Source organism: Uloborus diversus, unplaced genomic scaffold, assembly GCF_026930045.1.
Source record: "Uloborus diversus isolate 005 unplaced genomic scaffold, Udiv.v.3.1 scaffold_12, whole genome shotgun sequence".
Classification (NCBI taxonomy): Eukaryota; Metazoa; Arthropoda; class Arachnida; order Araneae; family Uloboridae; genus Uloborus; species Uloborus diversus.
This window is the reverse complement of record NW_026557876.1, coordinates 5,594,756-5,619,142: the sequence shown is the minus strand read 5'-3', so window position 1 is coordinate 5,619,142 and position 24,387 is coordinate 5,594,756. Positions and strand designations below refer to the sequence as shown.

The 24,387-nt window shown below is 32.9% G+C and overlaps 2 protein-coding genes across 2 annotated transcripts in view; both read left to right on the top strand.

Moving 5' to 3' along the window:
* Positions 1-3,978, top strand: part of LOC129232439 (uncharacterized) — a gene marked incomplete at its 3' end in the record, with an annotated part of 29,490 nt that extends 25,512 nt beyond the window's left edge. The window contains exon 9 of the mRNA XM_054866585.1: positions 3,883-3,978. Within this exon, the coding sequence (XP_054722560.1) occupies positions 3,883-3,978 (96 nt within the window). The remainder of the gene's footprint in view (positions 1-3,882) is intronic.
* On the top strand, positions 3,976-12,849 carry LOC129232481 (uncharacterized). The gene is made up of 4 exons (XM_054866627.1): positions 3,976-4,157; positions 7,966-8,112; positions 9,015-9,140; positions 12,614-12,849. The coding sequence occupies exons 1-4, from the start codon at positions 3,985-3,987 to the stop codon at positions 12,726-12,728; spliced, it is 561 nt and encodes a 186-aa protein (XP_054722602.1). The 5' UTR covers positions 3,976-3,984; the 3' UTR covers positions 12,729-12,849.
* The last annotated feature ends 11,538 nt before the right edge of the window (positions 12,850-24,387 follow it).

The following is a 24,387-nucleotide window of genomic DNA, read 5'->3' as shown; positions in this document are numbered from 1 at the left end:
TAATTTTGTAAAAATATTTACTAGCAATGTCATTTGTTGTTTAACAAAAAGAATATTGTTTAATAATGAATAATTTTATAAAAATTAAATTAAAACTAACTAAGCAAACATTTAAGCAGTAATTTACCTCCCTTTAAACCAGGGCTTTAGAAGTTATAATAGCCGTTCAATAAATAAAAAGTAAACTTACCTTTCTAAAAGGAACCTAAAACAATTTATTTAAAAAAAAGTTATGAACAAATTGCTGTAACGATGATTGCTTCTGAGTTAATTACTTTATTGGCATATAAGTAAATCTATTAATAATGACCTACCATAAATATTAAGCACATGTTACATGCAATATACATTTTTTTTTTGAAAGAAGTTTACTTTTGGGATTTATTTATTTTTTCCTTGCAATGGTTTGCTTTCTGATTGGAATCAAATATGAAAATTTTCTCTTGTTTTGTTGCAAAATAAACTTCAAATTATCCGGCATGCCGGAAAATCTGAATTTCCTGGCATGCTGGTCAACCTCGCCTTTTTCCCCGCATGCTAGATAATGCAGGGTAATACTGTATTTATGATCATATTATCCCCTTGCAGTAGGACTTTGAAAGCATTCTGTTGAAAAGTTTTCTTTTTACTCAATTATTTGCATTTTGCTTTAACTTTTGTGTTGTTGTGTAATAATGACATTTTTATTTATTTATTTATTTTTTAAACCAATAAACCTCTGTGTATTAAAGGTGTAAAAAAGTACTATACAAAACTAAATTGTGTTACGTTTTATTCAATACTAGTTGTACCCGCACGACTTTGCCCGTAATAGAAAATTAAAAGGTCTTTTGGTTCACCTGTATATTTACGTATAATGTATGGTGAATTTTCTCGCCAATTGGCTTGTGCCCATGTTACAGTTCCACGTTATGATAATTTCGTAATTTACTCGTCCATCTTATAATGATTTTGTTCTTAAAATTAAAATAGAAAAAGAACATCGAATTTTCGAAAAATCACTTCGAGGTGCACACCTCCATGGTACAAACTAACTTTGTGCCAAAGTTCATGAAAATTGGCCGAACGGTCTAGGCGCTATGCACGTCACAGAGATCCTGACAGACAGAGAGACTTTCAGCTTTATTATTGGTAAAGATTTTTTAAGAAAATTTCACGCATAAAAACAATTTTAATTTAACAACCTGCTTCAGTGTTTGATAGATTTTGGTCTTATTCTTTACTAATAATAAAGCTGAAAGTCTGTATATCTGGATGTCTGCTATGCGCACAGCGCCTAGACAGTTCGGCCAATTTTCATGAAATTTGGCACAAAATTAGTTCGTAGCATAGGGGCGAGCACCTTGAACCGAATTTTCGAAAATTCGATTTTGTTCTTTTTTTATTCCAATTTTAAGAACATTTTACCGATCAAATTATCATAATGTAGACAAGCAAATGAACATAGCATATGGGCGCAAAATTCATCATCCATTATTTATAAATATACTGGCGAACCAAATTACCTTTTAATTTTCTACTATGGGCAAAGCTGTGTAGGTATTGCTGGTTTTTATAATGAAACTAAGATGAACTTGACAATCATTTTGCTTGTCTTTTTGACCCTGCTTTCAAGCAACCACTTTCAACTACTTTTAAGCATCAATTGCAGGGCATATTTTAAGGAAACTTGACTGTGTGGGCAACTCTAACTTCCTCGGAAGGGGGAGGTGGGGTTGTAAATGTGCAGTTTATGTTAGTTGAAAACCGTCAAAAAAAAGTTCGGGTGTGAAAATTGGTATTAGGGAAATTATTGCTAATGGTCATTTCGTTCGATAGGAAAAGAGTGTAAAGAACATAAATGCTGTGACTCGGCGTTTAAAATACAGTAGAAGACCGTTATAACGCCGACTTATAAAACGCAATTCTCTATAAACCGCACAACTTTTCTGAAGTAAACAATTGGTTTTTAAGTTTAAAAAATCCCCCCGTTTTGCTTTGCAGACATAAAAATGGTTAGGCAAATTAAATTTTGAAACAGTTTTTCATCTTTCCATCTTTCTTCAAAGCTTTTAAATGAAAATTAGATACTCATAATAAACAGAAAATACCAAATGTCTCTTGAAAAGGCAGCTGTTAAGCAAACCATGAAGCTAGCAGAAGTGCAGGATAATGCATTTTCTTTAGATTGTGGAACATATTTATTTGTGAATAACTAATTGCAATATTGGTGCTTTAATATTCATTGCAGATAAAACTTATTCTGAAGTGCTAATATAGAGATATATTGTAAATATAGTTTCAAAATTTGTGAAATGATCTGTATAATGCAAAAACCTATATAACGCTCAAGTCCCAAGGTGTGCGTTATAACGGTCTTCTACTGTAGTTCAAACAGTCACTGAGTTTTTGATTTTTTTTTAATTTCATTCATTATAATACAACCATTCATTTTCATTTTAATACAACCAAATTCAAATAATATTGTCTTTTTCAAAAAAAGATTTCATGTAAAACCTCTCTTTGTAAATTTCAGTTTCTGGTTTTACTTCTCTTCGGTTTTTAATTTGCAGAAATTTTATGACGGATGGCTGCGGGTTGAAATGGGCCGTCCCACAGCCATTTAGAGCAATATTCAATCTTTTGTTTATTGTTTCAATTGTCGATCCGGCACGATGGTCCGATTTGACTATATTATAACTGGAAACTACCCGCTCCACCTGCATCGAATGGGGAACACACATAACCAATGGAAAAATTTAGGAAAATGTAGGTGGGCAATTTTATTTGACTGTGGGGCCAATTTTATTTGACTGTGTGGGCAACTGCCCAAAAAAAAAACCCCAATAAAATATGTGGGTGGGTTAAAGGTGTGACGAAGAACTAATTGAAATCAACTGACAGCCGTTGTAAGCAAGTAACATAGCATAATCTTATCTTCTCCCTCTCTTTTTCTCTATGAGCACTGATGCCACTGATTTGTCCACCCGAAAACCATTTTTATTGTGTGTTACAATAATTGGCAAAAGAGTAATTTGCTATTTTTTTTCAGAGATCTTTGTGATTCGAATTACTCCTTATAAGGCTTCAAAATGCAGAATTTTATATCTATTTTACAAGAATTCCTACGGAGGAAAAACCCCCGGACCCCCTAAAATTGGGTATATTCTATTGGTATATTCTACTTGGTATATCTAATTGGTCATATTCCCTACTTAAAAGGAACACAATTTCCCATCATGTACCATATGTATAAAACATAGTGGGGGGATGGGAGGGCACTTAGGCCTTTTTTGCCACCGACAGAAAAGTTGTCTGGGTCTACAAAAGATACCAAAAAGCTGAAACAGCTTAGGGCCATATTAAGTGTTGCATGTAATCGCTTTCTCTATTGGTTTAAAAGAAAGAACTGCTTATTTCTTATTGGAAGAGACATTTGCATCTTTCCACGGAGTTCGCAAAATCTCTTCTTTAATCCACCATCGGACTTTGGAGAAAGCTTATTGCTATTTGAGAAACATCATTGGATGCTGAAAATCTGCCCCGTATTCTATTTAAAGAGCCACAGTCTTGTTTATCAGGTCTTCACTACTTTTCTCTATGTCTTGCTGTATGTGTGTCCCCATGTTTCTTATTAAACATATTTGTTTATGTTCAGCTGTCTGAATCTCTGCTTTACATAACCTTTCAACATTAAGTCTATATATTTATATATAAATTCAGCCTTGATTACAACTAAAATCACTCAAAAAAATAAATAAATAAATAAAATAAGAATCCTGTCCCCCCAGGAACTCAGTCCTAAATCCGTCTATGAATAAAGCATCACGTTGCTTTGGTTACCTCCTTTCAGCTCTTGTGAAACAGAGCATTGCAGATTCTATAGCTTTTCTTTCCTCTCAGGGCCAACGGAAAGATCTCGAGAAAGAGAAGCTGGACTACGCGTTAGAGAGGGAGAATCTAGACCGAGAGTTGTTCGACATGAGAAGCGAGTACCGGAGTGACATGCCTGCCCTGGTTGCCACAAAGGGCCAAATCACGAAGAGTGCAGACCGGAAGCGAGCCCTCTCCCGACAACTGAGGAGGCTGCATCGAGAAATCGAGAAAGCGGAAGAAGAATTGAGGAAGATTTCCAGTTCCTTCGCAGAGAAGAGAAGTAGAATAGGTCGACCCGTAAAGTAAGTTGCAGGGTTCGTACGCTCCTTCAAAACTCCTCCAATACTCCTTCATTTGGGAAATTTTTTTGAAGGGCCCTTCAAACTCCTTCATTTGGGTTTGAACTCCTTCAAAACTCCTTCTTTCTTAGTTCAAGATTGCATAGTCTTCCTCTATTGACAGTAGCTTGAAATACTTCGGTTAACGACTTAACTTTGTCACAAGAGCAAAAAGGGCGATTTTAATGTAGTAATTTCGTGTTTTTTTTTAATTCATAAAGATGTGATTTACAAATTGATCATAGTTAAGTCATAAAAGTTGAAGGTGAAAGTTTTATTAGAAGACTAAGTGAATTAAAACATGCTTAAATTGTAAGATAAATAAATACCTTTGTGCTGAATAGTAAAGTCAGACAAAACAACGTAAGTAGAAGCACAAATTTGTAAGTTACAGCTGACACGTGTTTCGGCGTTACAGGGAACGCCTTTTTCAATGCAAAAAATAATGAGCTTATGGATGAAAAGACATCCGACAAAAGCCAAGAGCAGATAAGCATGCAGCTTAAAAGATAAAAACAGCGGATTAGCCAAACACCCAATGACAAAGTTATAAACCGATCAGGAACCAATAGGAATGCAAGCAAAGGCCAAGAGCTTTCTCTTAGGTACGAACCCAGAAAGAAAGAATTCAATTGGACAACCCCCCCCCCCCCCATTTTCTTCTATTTATCTTTATTTTTCCTTTTTTCGAATATTTTTTGTTTCTGTTTATTTTATTTCTTGGTTTTCCATTCTGCTTTTCCTTTCTTGCGATTCACGGTTACTGACAACTTCTTTTCTTTTTGTTTAAGCTTCGGCTTAATCTTTGTCCAATTGAATTCTTTCTTTCTGGGTTCGTACCTAAGAGAAAGCTCTTGGCCTTTGCTTGCATTCCTATTGGTTCCTGATCGGTTTATAACTTTGTCATTGGGTGTTTGGCTAATCCGCTGTTTTTATCTTTTAAGCTGCATGCTTATCTGCTCTTGGCTTTTGTCGGATGTCTTTTCATCCATAAGCTCATTATTTTTTGCATTGAAAAAGGCGTTCCCTGTAACGCCAAAACACGTGTCTGCTGTAATTTACAAATTTGTGCTTCTACTTACATTGTTTTGTCTGACTTTACTATGCTTAAATTGTGCTTGGCTATTTTTTCAAGTTTTATGATTATTGCTTTTCCCTCCACCCCACTCTCAGATGCAAAAGTCATTTTGTCTAATTATTATTTAAATACTTAAAAATACATAAGCACATGTACTATGTTAAGTGATTGTGTTAAAAAAAAACAATTGTTTAGCAAAGTACAGTTATGATATTGTAAAATGAATCATCCACAAGTGATGTCATGCCTTGAGGGGGAAACGGGTTCATGAAAATGTGACAAGGGGAAGAGAGGGAGGGTGACGAAAAGTAACATCATGCAGTTGTTATAACAATATGTTTTTAAAAAATATATGTGACAAGAGTAGGAGTAAGATAAAGTGTTACACTTTGTGACAAAGGGAAAGGGGGTCAAACATGTTGAAAAAAAGTGCGACATCATTGAAGGACAGCCCATTAGTACTCCTTCAAAATCTCATTTTACTCCTTCAAAACTCCTCCAAAACTCCTTCATTTTATTTCTGAAACTGGGTACGAACCCTGAGTTGTAAATGATGACCTCTGCATCAGTGTCTATTAGGGTGTGTCTTATAATGCACTTTTTAAAAAAGTTTTGAGTTTCTTATGGGGCATCCCTTTAATTGCTTCCTTGTGATGAAAAAATACACACATAAAAGTTTCATAGAGTTTGAACATAATTTAGGGGGTGCTACCAGTGATTAAAATTACATTCATTGTGAAAAAAATAGTGTAAAAATCAACTCCCCAATATATCTTGTCATATTTTTAATCAACATGAAATTAGGTTGGTTGGGTTTAACATAACACAAATACCTATTTCTTATGTATACAAGAAAATAATAAGCATTTCATGATTGTCATTTTATGTAATAATGTCAAAAAAGCACCCGAAAGTTCGGTAATGCCATTCATATCACAGGTTTACAATTTCGGTCTTTGACATTCAGCAATATTGTGGTTTTTCCCTTTGTTAGTTCCATGTGACAATACAAACTTTTCAATGATTGCTACTTATTATCCAGACTAAATAAATAAATTTTAAAAAAAGAGAGAGAGAGAGTTGACAAATTTTGCAGCAGTGGTAGCACCCTCTAAACATTATTCAATTTTTATTTTTCAGATATGAGAATTTTTTTTTCATCCAAAGAAACAAAATGAGAGGGTGCTTCATGAAAAAATAACACCCTTAAAAATAAGACGCACCCTAGTGTCTATTTTAACTGAAACACATGAAATCTGTCATCCTTTACAACAGGTGTTCTAAACCTCTTAGAGTCTGTACCCCCCTTTGAACATGTAGCCTAGGGTGGTTCAAAAAAACTTTTTCTCTGCTAGAATCCTGGACGCTCCTTATTTTTTTAGAGTTACTAATAGTATTGTGCAGCAAAGTTATAGCTTCTTACTCAAATTTTAAGAGGATGATCAATAGCCCCTTTATTTAACATCAGCCGTAGCATAGAAATTGCCAAAAATTTAGGAACATTTAATTTCCCCAGCTGATTTTTGTAAGTAATTATTTCAATGCTCTGTATATGCATGTTACTAGTGTACATTATAGTTATCATTGTTTTTTCAGTTTAGTTTTTTACCCCCCTCCCCAAACTGATAAAGATAGGGGGAGGGGGTTGAGCACCCTCTTTTAGTTGAAACAGGAAGCTAAAATTCTTCCAGTATATTACTGTGTCCACAAGTCTAAAAATATTGAGGGGTGTCCAACTTCTTGTTATCTAGGAGAAACTTCTTTTTTTTTTTTGCATGTATTTTTGAGCCACCCTAATGTAACCCCTACATGGGAACCCACCATGTAGTAAATACATGCATGAAGTCATGTTCCCAATTGTAGTTAACACAAGCATTACAATAGGAATCTGGAACTCATTTGGATAGCTGAAACTAGTTAATAAGTAAAAGTATAGTTAATTTCACGCAATGTTTAACATTCATACACAAAACTTTATTTTGAACATTTCATTACTACAACATATGAAATCAAGAAGCAAAGAAACAAATACAATTTTTGGGGGTAATTTAGGTTCTAGGTGAGGTCGTCATGCACCATTAGTCACTTTCACATTGATAATCAAAAGGCTGAGGATATTGTTATTTAATATTCACATGTGACCTCAAAATTGAATAAACCATTGTTTAAATTAAATAAATACTGTTACAAATTCTGTTGATAGTAATTATTTTTGTGATTAATTTGTCTAAATTTGGCGTTCATTAAACTATCTATCATCTAAAATTATTGTAGTAACGTAACCTGTAAATAGTTTCTTGTAATGAATATACAGCCCCCGTACATTCGGCTGAAGTATACGGTCTCCTCATTTCTGAATGCCATTTATGAGTTGCCCACTCCTAAGCAATGCTGTATTTGTGGACATGAATTTTCTGAAGTCAGCTGCCAAAATCTTAATTTTTAGATTTGTTTTTGTAATAGTAAGGTCCAGTTTTTTTTATGTGTGATCATTAATTTCATAAATTATTCATTTAGGAAATTGTGAAGTTTCTGAAAGATCTTTTTCTATGCTCGTGTATTTTATTAAGGATCTATTTTTGTCGTGAGTCTTTTGAAGGGTCGAAGTGGGACCTCTACAAAACCTTTCAGTTTATGAATTAAGCAATAACTATTCATATTCTTATGTGTTAGTAACTAGTCGATATATTTTAGGACTAATATTAATAAATGTTGCTCAAAAGAAAATAGAGTGCTAGAGATGAAAAGATTGGAAGTAAATGAGCTTGTTGATGAAATTCTGGAAATGTACGAGTATGTCTGGGAAGGAATGTGTGGCAGATCTCTCCAGTCTCTTGACTTGTAAGTTTGTTTCTTGTTGAATTTTTAGATGCAAAATTATATCCAAAGGTTTTATAGGGTGTTTAAAAAGTTCCACTCATTAAAATTTACGATTTTTGTAAAGAAACATCGAAAAGTAAAACATAATAAAATAAAAATATAGGGCAGACCAACCAACGAATGAAAATTTAAGCGCACTTTCATTTAAAAAAATTCATAGCAGCGTCAAAAATTGTAGCATTTGCCATAGGACAGTAAAACATTACAGGTGATAAGGTAAAACACCAGTAGTGGCCACTTCAAGTTTACTTTGTCTCCCGACAAGTGTGATACAACGAGAGGTTACTGTATTTAGATCCTAATATCCTGCAAAAATTTCGCCACTATGCTCCCCCCCTTCTCCCGAGTTTACATAACGTGCTACACAAAATCTAATGAGCTCAAACTCACAAAAATACTAGAATGTATTTTAAGCTTCCAAAATTTCAGGGTTCCAATGTGATAAAATTTTCTGCAACCATAGCCTAAACATGGCATTTCATTTACACACAGCTGATCCGCCATTTCAGAGCACTTTTTTGGGAGATCCTAGATCCTCATCCTCAGGATTTGGATCTCCAAAGCTGAAAATTTGCATAAGTTAGTTTCAAAGGCATTCTTGCTCCTCTATAATTAAAATTTCATCCAAATTGGCGATGGTCGAGCAGGGACACCTAGGTATTTGACATGGAATGACTCATACATGAAATTATTCATGACTTAGTATTCAATCGGCATTTCAGTGCTAGAAAATTTGTGAATTCGCTTTATATATTTTTTCACTATTCCGTTAAAAACAAAGGCGCTTTTTACATGTTTACCTCCTTGTGTATTATTGTGTGCTGTTAATGACTAATTTCAATGTACTTTGATTATGTTTTTAGTTCTGGGGCTATGACTGCGGAGGAACACAGAAAGATTCATCGCATGAGCGACTTGAAAAATGTACTCCCATTGGTGCCGCATGACATTATGTTAAGTGAAGTGCTTAAGCTGATGGAAGAATACAGGTGATTTCCACTTCTTGCTGTTATGTAAATGAAGTGACATAATAAATGTCGTCAAGAAGATGAAGAATCATCTTCAACAGATTTTTAATTCTGTACTTCCATTGGAAGGTCAAGCACAGTAGTTGCAGAAATGGGGTTTTGAGATAGTTGAAGAAATGCATTTTGGATTCTACACTTACAATAGGCAGATGTTGTAACTTGACGTTTTGTTGTGATTTATTTCCAGCAGAAACCAAATGAGCAAGCTTGTACAATACAATAGAGAAGAAAAATGTAAAAAAAAGAAAAAAAAAAGGGGGAAATTGCCCTTACTTTCTCACGGCAGTATTGATGTACAACTTACCTCACTTAATTTATTAATAATATTGTACTACTTGCCTTACTTAAAATATTCCATAATACTGGACTGTCACAATTTTTCTTTAATTTTGTGCAATGTTTTCTGCGTTTTGAATTTTCTGTAAATTATCCTCCCCCTCTCATGCCTCATAATTTTTTTAAAAATATTATTTATGCTCTGAGCGCTCCTGCTAATGTCACCTATTCATTTTGTAATAACACTGGTGTTCTGCTTTCTTGATATGCTTTTTGGATTTCACACTAGCAATGATATGTTGGAATTTGATGGTTGTTTTTCCGTACTTTATTTTCAGCCAAAACCAAATCCGCAAATTTGTACAATGAAACTTAAGTACAATAGATGACAAAAGTGAAAAAAATAAAATAAAATAAATTGCAGTTACAGCTCTTTACCTTCCTACAGCACTATAGGATCTGAAAACAGAACTCCTTTTTAACTCCTGATGCAACAAGGAAGGCAATAAGTTTGACATGTGTGTCTGTATGCATGACCGTTGCCAGAGGGGGACCTGAAAGTTCAATCGCCCCTCCCTAGAAGAGAGCCTTTTAACCCCACGCTCATTCCTAACGTTACCAAAGATAATTTCAAATTACATTTTCAGGACTTAAATTTAAAAAAAAATGTAGGGCAGCTACTTAACTGCATTTTCCCTTGCATCTGACCATAAAATGTTTTTTTCTTTCTTTTTTTTTGGGGGGGGGGGTGGAAGGTGACTTTTATTTCAAGTCATTACCAGGGTCCTACACTGGTGTGAGGGTCAGTTCAAAAGTACTATCTTGTTGCATCTATGCCTGGGTACCGCACGTCCTAATAGGATAAACCAATTTTGATAAATCTTTTCTTGTCTGAAAGGAGACTTTATAGAGTGTTGTTATCTAGATCGTGTCATCATGACTTTAATTATCCAAGATACTAATTAAAAACCTCAAAAATCTGCTTCTTTTTTTTTTGCAATTTTGGTAATAAAAACGTGTTAACATATTCACATTTAACATATTAGTACCAATCAAAAGAACGATACTTTCTGTGCCTAATGGAATTTGTTTGGAACTTCCAAGCTATGTAGAATTGGAATTATATAACCTTTTTTTTTTGGCAAATTTTAACTACAATCTATGCTGGATAATGAAGCCTTAATTCAAGTGACTGGTAACTGTCGGAGCAAGTAGCAACTGAAGCAGACAAAGAAAGATCAATGATCTAAAATTTTTATCTGCTGCAACTTTCTATTTGTTAACAAATTCGAAATCTATCTTTTATATGAACTCTAGATTCCCTAATTTAGATTTGGGGAAATGATCTTCAGTGAAAAATTATTTCAACACAAAATGTTAAACATTAGTACGATAATTATTCCTCAAGATATGACATGCAGTGTTTCGTAACTTATATTTCTTAACACTTGCAGTCAATAACATCTTTTGGAATGCATATAGCAGCTAGCTAGGGTTTACATTATATGTGTGTATAGAATAAATTTGTTCAAATCGTATGAGCTTTTGTTGCATTTTTTTTCTTATGTATTGTGGCATAATATTTAGTTTTTTTCAATAGTAATGAAAAATATAAATATTTTGTGTTTTTACTACGACAACCTAAAACTCTTCTGAAAGGGCGATAAGTTTAATTTCATCGCACGGTATAGTTGTAGTTTATTTTAGCGCATAAGAAAGGCTTTTAAAAAGATAATCAATTCCCTTTCTTTATTTAATTTTTGTGACTAGTAAAATTTACTAGTTTATCTTTCCGTTTCTGCATTTTCCATTCCACGAAAACTATTTTTAATGCATTTAAATGTCACAGGGTAGCAACCCCAGTAATTGGCACTTCAAGAGTTTGTCCTTAAACTTACCTCTGTTTTTATTTCTTAAAAAAGAAATATTTACTTGTAAATATTTTTGTATCCAAGCATGTACATCTGTGCATCTATTCAGTTCACTAAAAACAAAAATATTTGGATAGATATTTTTATAAAAATATATGTATAAAAAGTTACCAAAATCATGAGTAATTGGCACCTGATACCCCAGTGTATGACACCTTGGGATCCAGTGATTGGCACATGCTAACAGAACTGGAAAATCACTTTATTTTTCACTTTTAGATTACATACAAATTTCATTGTCATAAGAAACATAATTAATGTTAATTTAAAGTAGGTAATTTTACAGAAATTAATGTGAATCACTAATCTTGAAGTTAGAAACGTATTTTAGAGAAGAAAAAATTTGTAATCTTACATGAAAAAAAATATCGAGATTATTCCTGTTTCATCAGTCGGCATGCAGTTTTGATTTTAAGAATTATTGCTGTTTTCACATAAAAAGGAACATTAAACCGATGATTCAAAGGGACCACAAAAATGGAACAGTTCTCTACAGTCTCAATATCTGACTGTAATGGCAAAACATATTTGTTTTTTATTTTTATTTATTTATTTATTTATTTTTTAAATTTAACAGTAGATTCTGGAGAATTCAAATCAATAGTAGAACCCATATAATATTTTTGCTGCAAGAGTATCAGAAATCAAACTAGTGACACATTGCACAACACATTAGCGACTATAAGCACATGTGCCAATTACTGGAGACTAGCAAAATTGAAGCTCCACTAAATGGCATCCATCATTTCTTCAAAACCCCAGAAAGAGACAAAAATTTACTTCTACCCTCTCAAAGTAACATCTTTCAACTAAACAAAACTTTTGACAACCAAAATTTAAAATAAATTTTATGTCAGATTTTAATGGATTGATGTGCATGCTTCCCTTCAGCCAGAGAAGAAGCTTTTGCAACAAAAATGGCTGATTCGACTCAAGCCACAATTGCTTCTCTTTCCTATGCACTGCCGCCATTTAGTAACACGAGTTGAAGTTATAATCTTTAAAGTAAATGTACATTCAGTTGATATATAGCTTTCTACTTTTAAAAGATTGGATATGAATCTTATTTTAGGACATTTTTGTTGGAAGTACCAATCACTGGTGACCTGCTAATTACTGGGGGTGTTACCCTATGTGTTCTGATCTACAAAATTTATCTTAATATGAGGTCAGCAATGGTTTTTTTTTTTTAAATTTTCAGTTTGATATGGATTCTTTTTCTCATAGGAAACTCATGCTGGATCATCATGAACTTTCCACGCTCAAGCAAGGACTACGTCTACAAAATTCTGAACTTCTGGTCTTACTGAAATGTTATCATGCACACAGGAACTCATCATAGAAAACTATTACATGCCTTGGACACAGTGGCCAATCAAGAATTTTCAGTCTGAAAAAATCTGGGGCCATGACATTTGTGAATAGTCACGAAGTCTCATTTTTCACCTGAGTAGATGAAAATGTTTTTAATATATTCTCATAAATTCACATGCATGAAGAAAAAGTCTCCTTACAGTTGATTTTCTAATGAGGTTTGTAATATCCTTTTAACTTGATTATTTTTTACATACTTTATTTTACATTAGTGGTACCCACACGGCTTTGCGCGTAGTAGAAAAATTGAAAGGTCTTTCGGTTTGCCTATATATTTACAAATAATGTATGGTGAATTTCTCGCCTATTGGCTTGCCCATGTTACAATTCCACGTTATGATAATTTGGTAATTTACTCCTCCATCTTATGATAATTTTGCTTGGGAAAATGTCCTCGAAATTGGAATAGAAAAAGAATAAAATCGAATTTTCGAAAAATCGCTTCGAGGTGCTCACCTCCACACTACAAACTAACTTTGTGCCAGATTTCATGAAAATCGGCCAAACGGTCTAGGCGCTATGCGCGTCACAGAGATCCAGACAGAGAGACTTTCAGCTTTATTATTAGTAAAAAAGCTACCTTTATTTTATGGAGGCTTGCAATAGTTTTATCAACTCTTAAGCAGGGCCTGGTTGTGGAACAGGCTCAAAAGGCAGTAGCCTAAGGCCCCCAAAAAAGCTAAAATTGTTTAAGTTCCAGTCAATCATTTAAGAAAAATTTAGTAGATTAAAATGTTTTTTATGATTCCTTAAAGTGGATTGATGCTCTGCATATCAACAAACCTTTTGAGGGAATGCTTGAGTACTACACTGCTGTGGGCAGGAAAATGGCAGTATCTTAAAAAAAATGAATTTTTGAGATATTTGAAGAAACGCGTTTTTGATTTCCAACAAACATCAATAAAATATTGAAATATGAATTTAGGCGATTTTATATGTTTATCAAAATATTTTTTGGGTAGTAGGTTTCATTTTGGTTTTGCAATTGCATAGAGAGGTAAAAACAACTACTGCTATTTACCTTTTTTACTCACTACTAATTATCATACACTACTGATTGGTGGTTGGCAGTAACTGCACAGTATACTATTAAATGTCCAGTGCTTACCGATTCAACATAATCTGGAGCAGATACATTATTATGAAATATATTGTTTCGAACTGAATAATATATTTCATTGAAAATATAAATAAGCACCATGAATACACTTGATATAAGTTTAATATAAACGAATTACGTATGACTTAAAAATAAAAAAATTGCATTTTATTACACAAGATAAAAATACTGTCAACCTCCTTCAAACAAATACCATTGGTTCTACGAAATATTATTGATTAAGCGGAGAAATTTTCTTTTCCTTTTCAAATTGACAAAATTTTTCTGAGAACATAACAATAAATTAATAACTATATAAAGGAATTAATTTATGTTGTTCGTAAAATGTTTGTGAAACAAGCTAAGTAAACAACAAAATAATATATTTATTAACTATATATTTTTATAATTTTCCTAAACACTTACAAGACACAGTAGACTCTCATTTTACGTGGGTTTATTTTATGCGTTTTCAATTACACATGGTTTAAGAGTTGATACCATTATTTTATTTTATGTGGATGAGTTTCGGTTTTACGCGGATGCTGCAATGCAAACAGATAAAATTTTCCCCTCTTTCAAGATCCAAACTCCTGAAGATAGCAGATTACGCGTAATCAACTGCATTTTGGCGTGCTAATGATCGAGCTTGGGAAACTGGAAACATTTCATGCGATTGGTTTCAGAGCTCTTTCGAGAAGTAAAGTTATTAAACTCACACTGTTCAGAACTCACTGGAAGAAGAGCTTTTAGGAGTGACAAAGGAGGACAAGAGCAACGAGGATACCGACATCGATGACACAGAAGCAAAAACGTTCCCATTAAAAACTTTGATCCATTCCTAGACAACAGAAATGATCTTTCTGATTTGTTAGTGAAGGAAGATTCTATCATGGAAATGACGCAAGTGATCATGGATATGTAATTAATGCTCTGCAAAGAACTACAGATAAAAATTCTTAATGCCTGCCAAAAGACTATCATAGCCAGCTCCTCTTTATAAACAGGACACAAAATTAATTTATGTTTTCTGTATGCATATTGTGCATAAAAGTCGATATCAGTACACATTAAACTTATTATACAATTAGTCATCGCTAGAATGAAGTATTTTGTTTTCTACGGAACCCCCCCTTTTTTAACACTTGTATTAGGTCTCAATTTAGGTGGTTTCGATTTACTCGGCATTTCCGCGGAACGTAATCCTTGTGTAAAGTGAGGGTCTACTGTATATATTTGATTAATATGCTTGTTTGAAATGTATGTTTGAAAATGTTTGAAAATTTGATGTATGTTTGAAAATTATAAAAAAGTAACTTGCAACTTGAGTTATAAAATATTCGTTTTTGTCACCTTTTTTCATTACATTATTTTTTGAAAAAGTCCATAATAGTTGATTGCCTGCTGAAGGTTTATTGAGAACCCTTTTCTGACTTCTTTTTTTCCCTCTTTGTTTGTCGTGTTTTATATTTAATATCTACAGGCCGAGGAGTCGTCACCTTTCTTAACTTTTGAAATTTTGGTTTATTTTAGTCACTCTTTGCAATTTTTGTCACCTTTCTCACTTTCTTGAAATGTGTTTTAGGAAAACCTTTTTTTTTAAATTAATTAAATTCTTAAAAAGTATCTGAATGATTTAACAATCTGATAATAACGAACAATTTAACGAACTGATGAATTTAAAAAGTAGCAGTAAATATGCCCCCCCCCCCCAGGGCATAAAACTGGTCAGTAAAAGTCAGTATTCTTCATCTTGGTCAGTATTTGTCAGTTTTTTCAAAATTTAGTCAGTAAAGTCAGTATTTTTTTGCAAATTTGGCAAAAAATTAATTTTAAGAAAAGTATCAGCATTTTTGTGTTTCATATTTCCCTTATCTGAATAGATAAAAATCTTCCGTGCGGACGTTTGTCATCATAAGGCTTTTAAACGGCTGGACCGATTTTGATCAAATTTTTTTCGTGTAATTAAGTTGTGGCAAGCATGGTTTCGAAGCGCGATGGATCGAATCAGAAACGTTTTTGTTAATTAATTCAAACATTGGATGGTTATATCTCCCAAATGATTAATATTTATTTTAACCTATTGTTGAGCAAGAACTGAAATAAATATTTAAACCGTTGCCAAAGGACAATAAGAAAGTCAGCTCTGCTTTTTGTAATGAAATTTCCTACTGTGATATGTCAATTGAGAATAGATAAAAGGTAGAGACAGAGAGAGTGAAGCCTTCATTTCTTGAAAGCAACGATTTTAGGTCTGATATATTTTAAAGTAAAGTACTGGAAGGTTCACACAAAACGTGTGTTCTGTCGTCGTAGTAGAATAATATGACCGGATCGGTGCTTTAGGTTTTCCTAACCAAATGATCAGTACCTAGCAACATTTGTTTCTCGGCTGAAATCCATCTGAGTTTTGGCACCAATGTCAAGAATATTTCAAGGATTATCTAACTAATCAGAACATTGTTAAAGGAAAAGAAGATGGAATTTAAATACGAAAGAAATTTTATTTTCGTCCAGATAAATTACAACAGGGTAGTTCTGTACACAAAAGATCAATGCAGTAGAAGATCTTTATCTTTGTGTGAAAAGAACAAATTAGGCAATATATGAAGTATTAAAAGTTTTCGTTCAAAAGATCGGACCGCTAATCGGTCGGAGTTGACTTCGCTCAGTGATCGGTTGGATTACAGTAACGTGGCGGCTTGGCGACTTTGGCTATAAACAATAGAGTTGCGTTATCATTTTTTTACATTTTAAAGCTACAGTAAATTTTATTTATTTAATTATTTATTTTTTTTTTGTTTATTTGGCGAAATATTTCAAATTGCAAAGAATTGCTTTTGGTTTTTAAAAAGTTTTTAGTCATTTTAGTTGAAGAATGTGTTTATTTTACATTGGGAGGGGGGATGAGTGATTTTCACTTATTCAGCGAACTGTTTACATTTATCATTTTTTTAAAACGATATCCTTTCGATTGTTCTACTCTTTTTCATATGGGGGATGTTGCAGCAGGATTTCCCGTTTGTTCTAGATGGGCAGTTAAATTTTTTCACTTAATATCTGAGGACGCTTTTTATCCTTTGAGTATGACTGAAGGAACAAACCATCAAGTACGGGTAAAAAAATAGTTAATAAAACAACTGTTCGGTGGGCATTAGATAAATCAAGTTGTAATAAATATACGCATTCTAACACCAAGCAGCTTAAAACATTTTCTTTTTACTTATTTTTTTCAACAAAAGTGTTCAAACACTTGATAGTTTACTGAAATTTTTTAACCTCTCAATTTACAAAGTCTGAACAGAACAACGTCTGTCGGGTCCTCTAATAAGCTTTAAAAAATTCCAAAAAAGTGAGACATTGCCAATTCTGCAACGTAATTTTACCAACCTGGTAAAGTTTGCATTATTTGATAAGAATAATTTGCTGTTAGCTTATTTTTGGTCTACTTTCCACAAATATTTTTAAGAATGAGCAAATATATGCTTCGTCTGTTGTAAGAAATTCTTAAAAAGAAGTAATTGTCAAATAAATAACCAAGATAATTGATACTGCAAATGCAAAATAAAATTTTTGAATGTGTGTATGTTGGTCTATTTGGTCCACCCTTTCCCATCCCACCATTGAAAAAAACATTTCTTGTTCAAAAAATGTTGGAGAGGATGCATCATTCCCTTTCTTTCCCAATGGTTCAAAAATAACAACATAAGCACACATGCGAAAATTGAAAGAAATGTATAAATCTCGAAATAAAAGAGAGATTTGTTTTGAACACACTTATATTTCAAGAGAGCTTTACGTACGAAAAATATTTCTCAAATTTGGCTATTTTAAGGGTAAGAAATTAACAGTGCGAAAAGTAATTTTTTCTTGCAAATATTTAGTGAGTAGGCGCATGTTTAAAGGTTGTTGTTATTTTTAATTTTATTTATTGATTTTTGTTATTATTATTATTTTTAAGCTTTAAGAAATAAACAAAAAGCTCTATATTGTTTATTTGAAATGATTTCATGTAAATTTAATGGCATTTACATGAGTTGGTAATTGTTTGATTGAATAAAAGGGAAGAGAATTCAAAGCATGAGAAAGCTGTAAATGATTTTTTTAAAAAATCGTTGATTGTTGTGTATTTTTATTTCCACAATAAATATTTAAATCGCTATGAAATTCATTTTGGTTTAAGCAATAATTTAAAAGGATAATTAAGAGATCTGTTGGAAAAAAATTTAATTCAATTTCAGGAAAAAAGGAATTTTATTTTAAATTTATCTGATTAAAATTACTTCTCTAATACCTGCAAAATAAAACATAAGTATCATTGTAATAACAAAAATATTTTTTTTGTTTTTTGTTAATTTTAAGAAATCCCACTTCCTCCCACTATACTTTAAAGTTCATAGAAGGGTTGGGTATTGGACTGTCCAAAAGTGGTTTAAGACAGGACAGGTGGTTTTTATTGTCCAAAACTATGCTAAAGCTAAAGCGGTGTAATCTAATCAATTCGTATTTACTGCAATATTTGTAATGCATAAATATAGATATTAATGAGTTTTAATTAGTGAGTAGTTGATAATATTTTTCTCCAAAATGTTCATTCAAAAAATATTTTACTTAAAAAAATTGCCTATAACTCTTACATAAAAACTTCTTTATGTAACAGTTGGTAGAGTTATGAAAGGAAAGTTACAACACTACTAAGTCAACTAATTCCAGCTCCATTTATAACTCAAAGAAATGTTATTAAATGTGCAATTTTTAAGCAAAAAAACCCCTTAATTTTTTAATTAGTTTTTGCAAATTAGTTTTATATGATGTTTTAACAAAAATTATTTTTTAAATCATAGATTAAAGAACAAGAAATTCATGATTAAACACCTATGTTATAAAACTTATGCTATCCTTTTTTTAGTTCATATTTTTAATATAATACATTCTGTAACTAAACAAAATTGTAATTTATTACATTTAAGTCAATTATTGCACTATATTTTTAACACTTTCTTTTGCACACATGCACAAATGCTGAAATGTGTTTATGAAAAGAAAAGAAAGAACTCCTGCATACAAATAGAAATTTTTAATGAAGAATTTAATTTCTACGTAACTAGATTAAAATCAGCTGCATAAATAAGTTACATATATATTTATACTTGAATGTTCACATTGAATAAATATATTAAATAGTCAGAAAATAATTTTGACCCACTTCGTTCTGTTTTTGATATTTTCTTGCAAAATATAGTTTCTCAAAAATTAGTTTTGGACGCAAGGGTTTTGAACAGGATGGTAAAAACCTTGCTAACCCTGCTTTCATATGCACACATGCATAAACATAAGGAAAATTGGTTACCGATATCAAAAAAATAAATAAATAAATAAACTCATGCATACATATAGAAATTTTAATAAAGAATTCAACTTCTATGTAACTATATTAAAATCAGTTGCTTAAATAAATTGAATGTTTTCATTGAATAAATGTTCAATGCAAAACATTATTTTGATACATTTTATTCTGTTTTTGATGTTTTCTCACAGAATGCAGTTTTTCTAAAAATATAGTTCAGGGGGGTTTTGGACAAGACAGTAAAAACCAGGGTTTTACCATGGGTTTTTACCATGGTTTTTACCATCGAGTCCAAAACCTTGCCAGCCCTGGTTCTTAGCAGAATAAGTTACATATCCTCATATAAATAATAGCCGATGATCGAGTAATCCGCGTGTTTACACAATGAAACTCGCACCACGGCATGATCATTTGATAATATGTTTTGGCGATGTCTGACATGCAGGGAAAGGCTTTATCGTGACAAGGCTGAACTCGATCTGGTAACTTAACTGTTTTACCAGTGAGATTGTGTCATTTCAGGGGAATGAAGAAATGAAAACAATAAATGGAGTTAAGGGTTAATCCACTGGTGTTAGGGTTAAAATTTCAACTATCAAAATATCACCGAACAGGCAATTGCTTCGTTCAAATCCTTACATAAATAATACCTGATGATGGAGTAACCTGCGTGCTTCAACAATGAAACTCGCGCCACGGCATGATCATTTGGTAATATGTTTTGGTAATGCAGGGAAATGCTTTATTGGGACAAGGCTGAACTCGATCCCGCAACTTAACTGTTTTTCTGGCAAAACTGTCATTTCAGGGGAGTGAAGAAACGAAAAAGTGCTCGACAATGAATGCTATCTACTTGAGTTTAGAGTGAATCCACTGGAGTTAGGGTTAAAATTTCAACTATCAAAATATCCTCAAACAGGCAATGGCTTCGCTCAAATTTAGAAACAATTTTCACCCGTCATACCATGACGGGCGATTTTCTGGTCATGTAATAGTTGCCACTATTTATATAAGATCATAGTGTGCTTATTTTATTTTTAAACTAGCTGCGTTGCCCGGCTTTGCCCGGTCTACCTTGAAAAAAACCATTGCGTCAAGTGAAGTATCTTCAATAACCAGGTTTAAATGAAAGAAAAAAACCATCGTGCAAAATTTTCTCGCCAAACAATGACGACACGTACTAAAATTACTTTTAAGAAATTAAAATAAAATGAGAAAGATGGATTTAAAAGGCGTAACCATGGAAACACAAAATAAAATAAGTTTAAGAATTGAAAATGAGAAAGATGGAAATAAGCAATAGATTCAAAAAGCGTTACCGTGGAAACGCAAAATAAAATGGTTTAAAACTTGAATAGAGAACAGATTTTTGAACTTCATTTAATTCGCTTGTAACTTTTTTTCTAATGGAAATAGAGAGTTAAACTTTCGACCCTAGGTCGAGTTAGATCTGCAGTAAAAAAAGCAGCTCTTTCCAATGCTGTCAAAAAGAAAACTGTGGGACAATTCCTTCACTTTTAATTGATGGATTTAATGAAGAAAGTAGTGCCTAAATTTCAGCTAAGCCTAAAATAACTCGAGCTATAAACGTAAAAAACTCCCGCCGCAATTAAGTTAGAGCGTTGGAACAAATTGCATAAAATGCGGAAGATTCTTCCCTTTCCAAAGATATATAATATTGCTATTTGTGAGTAATTTTTGACCCCCATATTCGGGAATTTATGTGAAAATTGGGCCTAAATTGGAATAAAAAAAGAACTATTCATCGAATTGTTTTCGAACTGGTCTGCAAACCTTCTCAGGACTTAAAGGAACAAACTGAAAATTTAAGCAAAATCGGCCGGGTAGTTCTCGAGTTTTGTGAGTTCAAACACACAGACGCTTTTTGGAGACTTCATTTTATACTATGTAGAGATGTGTACATGGTAAATAAAGTGATTTTTCTAAAAATTGATTCATCAAATGGATGTTTCTTCTTATTTTTGTCCCAAATGTAACAAAGAAAGAAGTGGTGACATCAAAGGAAGATATACATGACAGTATTTTTTGTGCACTATTCTCAAGAAGAATGATTTTTTTTTTTTAAATGCTTCTTTTAACTATCTTGTGTGTTAATACATTTTTAAGACATAACTTGAGAATTTTCCGGGGGAGAAACCCTTGGACCCCCGTCATGGAGTGAATATCATACTCAGGATTAGGTTCATGTTGTCAATATTTAGTAGTGACTTCCTCTTAAACCAAAAACTGAACCCCATTTTCTTTCCCTAAGTTTGAGATACGTTTGAAATAATTCAGGAGCCATCAATTTCATACACTCCCTTACTTTTCTAACCTAGCTACATCCCTGCACATATGCTTCTAGAGCGAGTTACATAAAAAGCATTCATACTAGTTAATATTTGTCTTTGGTACATTAACCAACTGGAAATTTCGTTGTAACACAAATGTAGTTCTTTCTGAAAATTGTATGAATTTCATGATTACATAGAACATTATAACCTTTTTTTTTTTTTGAGCAATCACGATTGCTTATTGTTCTCACTTGACTGTTTTGGCGTGCTATCATTTTATTTTCCCACCGCCACCCTCCTCACCATCACCGTCGACGGGCTCCTCACGATGCTGCTCCTATAGCGAAAGTCGTCTCCAGGTTGCATCCATGTCCTACACACACGCGCATACATACACACGCACGCACACACATATACACACAAACACATACACACACATACACAAACACACACAAATACATACAGACACCTACACATGCACACACACAAGTACATACAAACAACTACCCACACATTCATGCCTGCACACAGAAACAAACACATATGCCTACACACATACACATACCCCACCCCCACACACACATTCATACACAACTACCCACACACTTATGCCAGCACACAGACACAAACACACATGCCCCCTACGCACAAACACACATAACCCCCACACACAAACACACACGCCTACATACACACACTCGTGATTGCGAAAAACATAATTTGAATTCAAGATGTCAAAATTCAAATTATTATTATTTTTTTTTCTTTTGCATTTGTGTGGTGGGGAAGAGGGGTGACACCATAAATTATCGCCCCGGATGACCCCTTGCTAGGTACGCCACACCACTGGGTAAAATGAAAATAATTTCAGAGCATTAAAGTATACATGACAGATACATTTGTGTAAATTTTCTAGATGAGAAAAAAATTGTTATGTTTTTAAATTGTCATCTTTTATTTGCTGCCTTTAACTTTCATCTTAAGTTTTTTTCAGTATAAGTGAACTTAGTTTCTGTACATGCAAAAATCTTTGTTGATTAGTAATTAAAGCAATCTTCCAAATGTTCTGGGTTTTACTAAAATATTTTTTAACTAAAAATTAGCAGGGTTAAATGTACAATTTGCAGATGATTTTTTTTCACTTTGTGATTTGTTGAAATCAGAATTTTCCTTAAAGCTGTGTTTTCCAGTAAGTTAAAAAAAAAAAAAAAAAAAAACAAATGAAAGTGTGCTCTTAATCAGTTAATAATATCGCTCGTTTGGAAAAAGTGCCACAATACGAAATTTTTTATTTTCTTCTTTTTTTTTTCACTTAAAGGGCTTCAAATGAAGTTATCTTCTTTGGAAAATAATGACATATTTCTGTTCTAATATAAACCACTGGAGAGCACAGCATATTTACTTTTCTTACAGCAAATTTCTTGAAAAGTTCTCAACTTCAAACACTTCTCCTGTAAAATGTCATTTCTTCGTATTATGGCCCTCTTCTTCCAAATGAGCGATATTTTGACCCGTTTCAAGGACTTTTAATTTATTTTCCTAGTTTCAGAAAAGTTTTATTCATAATTCCGTAAATATATGAATTTAACTCACAGCTTTCATTGAAAATCAGCACCAAATAAGCTTTACATTATGTTGATGTACATTAAAAATAAAGCTAGCATCTATTTCACTAAGTAGGATACTCTTTTTTCTTTCTTTTCTATATCTAATATATAGAAGAAAGTATTGGATTCGTGCAAATTTTCAAATTTTGAATTTTGACGGATTCGAACGTTTTGAGGTGAGCTGAGTCCATTTCGACTATTTTTGGAAAATGTCTGTCTGTCTGTGTGTGTGTGTCCGTGTGTGTGCCTGTGTGTCACGTCTGTGTGTGACCAGTTTTTTGTGGCCGCTCTACAGCAAAAACTACCGCATGAAATCGAACGAAATTTGGTACACATATGTGCCGCTATGTGAACTTGTGCCCATTGGTTTTTGGCGCGAATTCCTCCAAGGGGGGTGGAGCAATGGGACGTTTTTTGAGTTTCGCGTGCTTGCTATTCCTCAGGAAGTAACTGGCGAATCAAATAAAATTTGGTCCATGTGTTGCCATTAGCAGGAACAGGTGCTGATTCAATTTTGGTGTCAATAACTCAAACGGGGGTTGAGCTATAGAACGTTTTTTGTCGTCAATTGTGACTGCTGTATCTCAAGAAATAATGAACGGAATGAAAGAAAAATTTATCGGCAAGTAGCCCTTAGTGGGTATAAGAGCTGATTTTATTTTGGTGTCAACAGCTAAAAAGGGGGTAGCGCAATCGCCCGTTCTTTTTTTTCCTTTGTGAGTGCCCTATCTCAAGAAGTAATGCTACGTTCTGGTTGAAATTTGGAATATATGTGAATCCATATGTAAACAGGCTTTGGTTCAATTTTGACGCCAATCGCTCCAAGAGGTGTTGATTTTTTTTTTTTTTTTTTTTTTTTTTTGCGACTAAAAATAGCTTTAATAATGCAACAATAAGAAAGATAAATCGTAATAGATTGTCGTCTGCGGATTTCCCGTGATTTTAATTGTATGGAAACGATCGGAAATATTATCTCAATGATTTAAAATTTTTAACTGTTGCCATCTTATGTTTTTTAACAAATAAAATATTTGTAATTAATTCAAGCAAGACTTTTAAAATAACTTTCAATTTTCGCTCTTTGCTTTGCTTTTGTTATAGTTCAGACATTGGGATGGTCGTCAAGTTTTTGCATGTGTAATTTTGTTTTTGTTGGGAATACTGCTTCCTCGTCAAGCATGGGGAGGGATCAGAAAAAAAAAGAAAAATATAGAAGAAAGTTTCGTGATGGCCACAACATACTAGTTTGTTATGGCAAAGTGTTTTAAGTTCTTAAATTT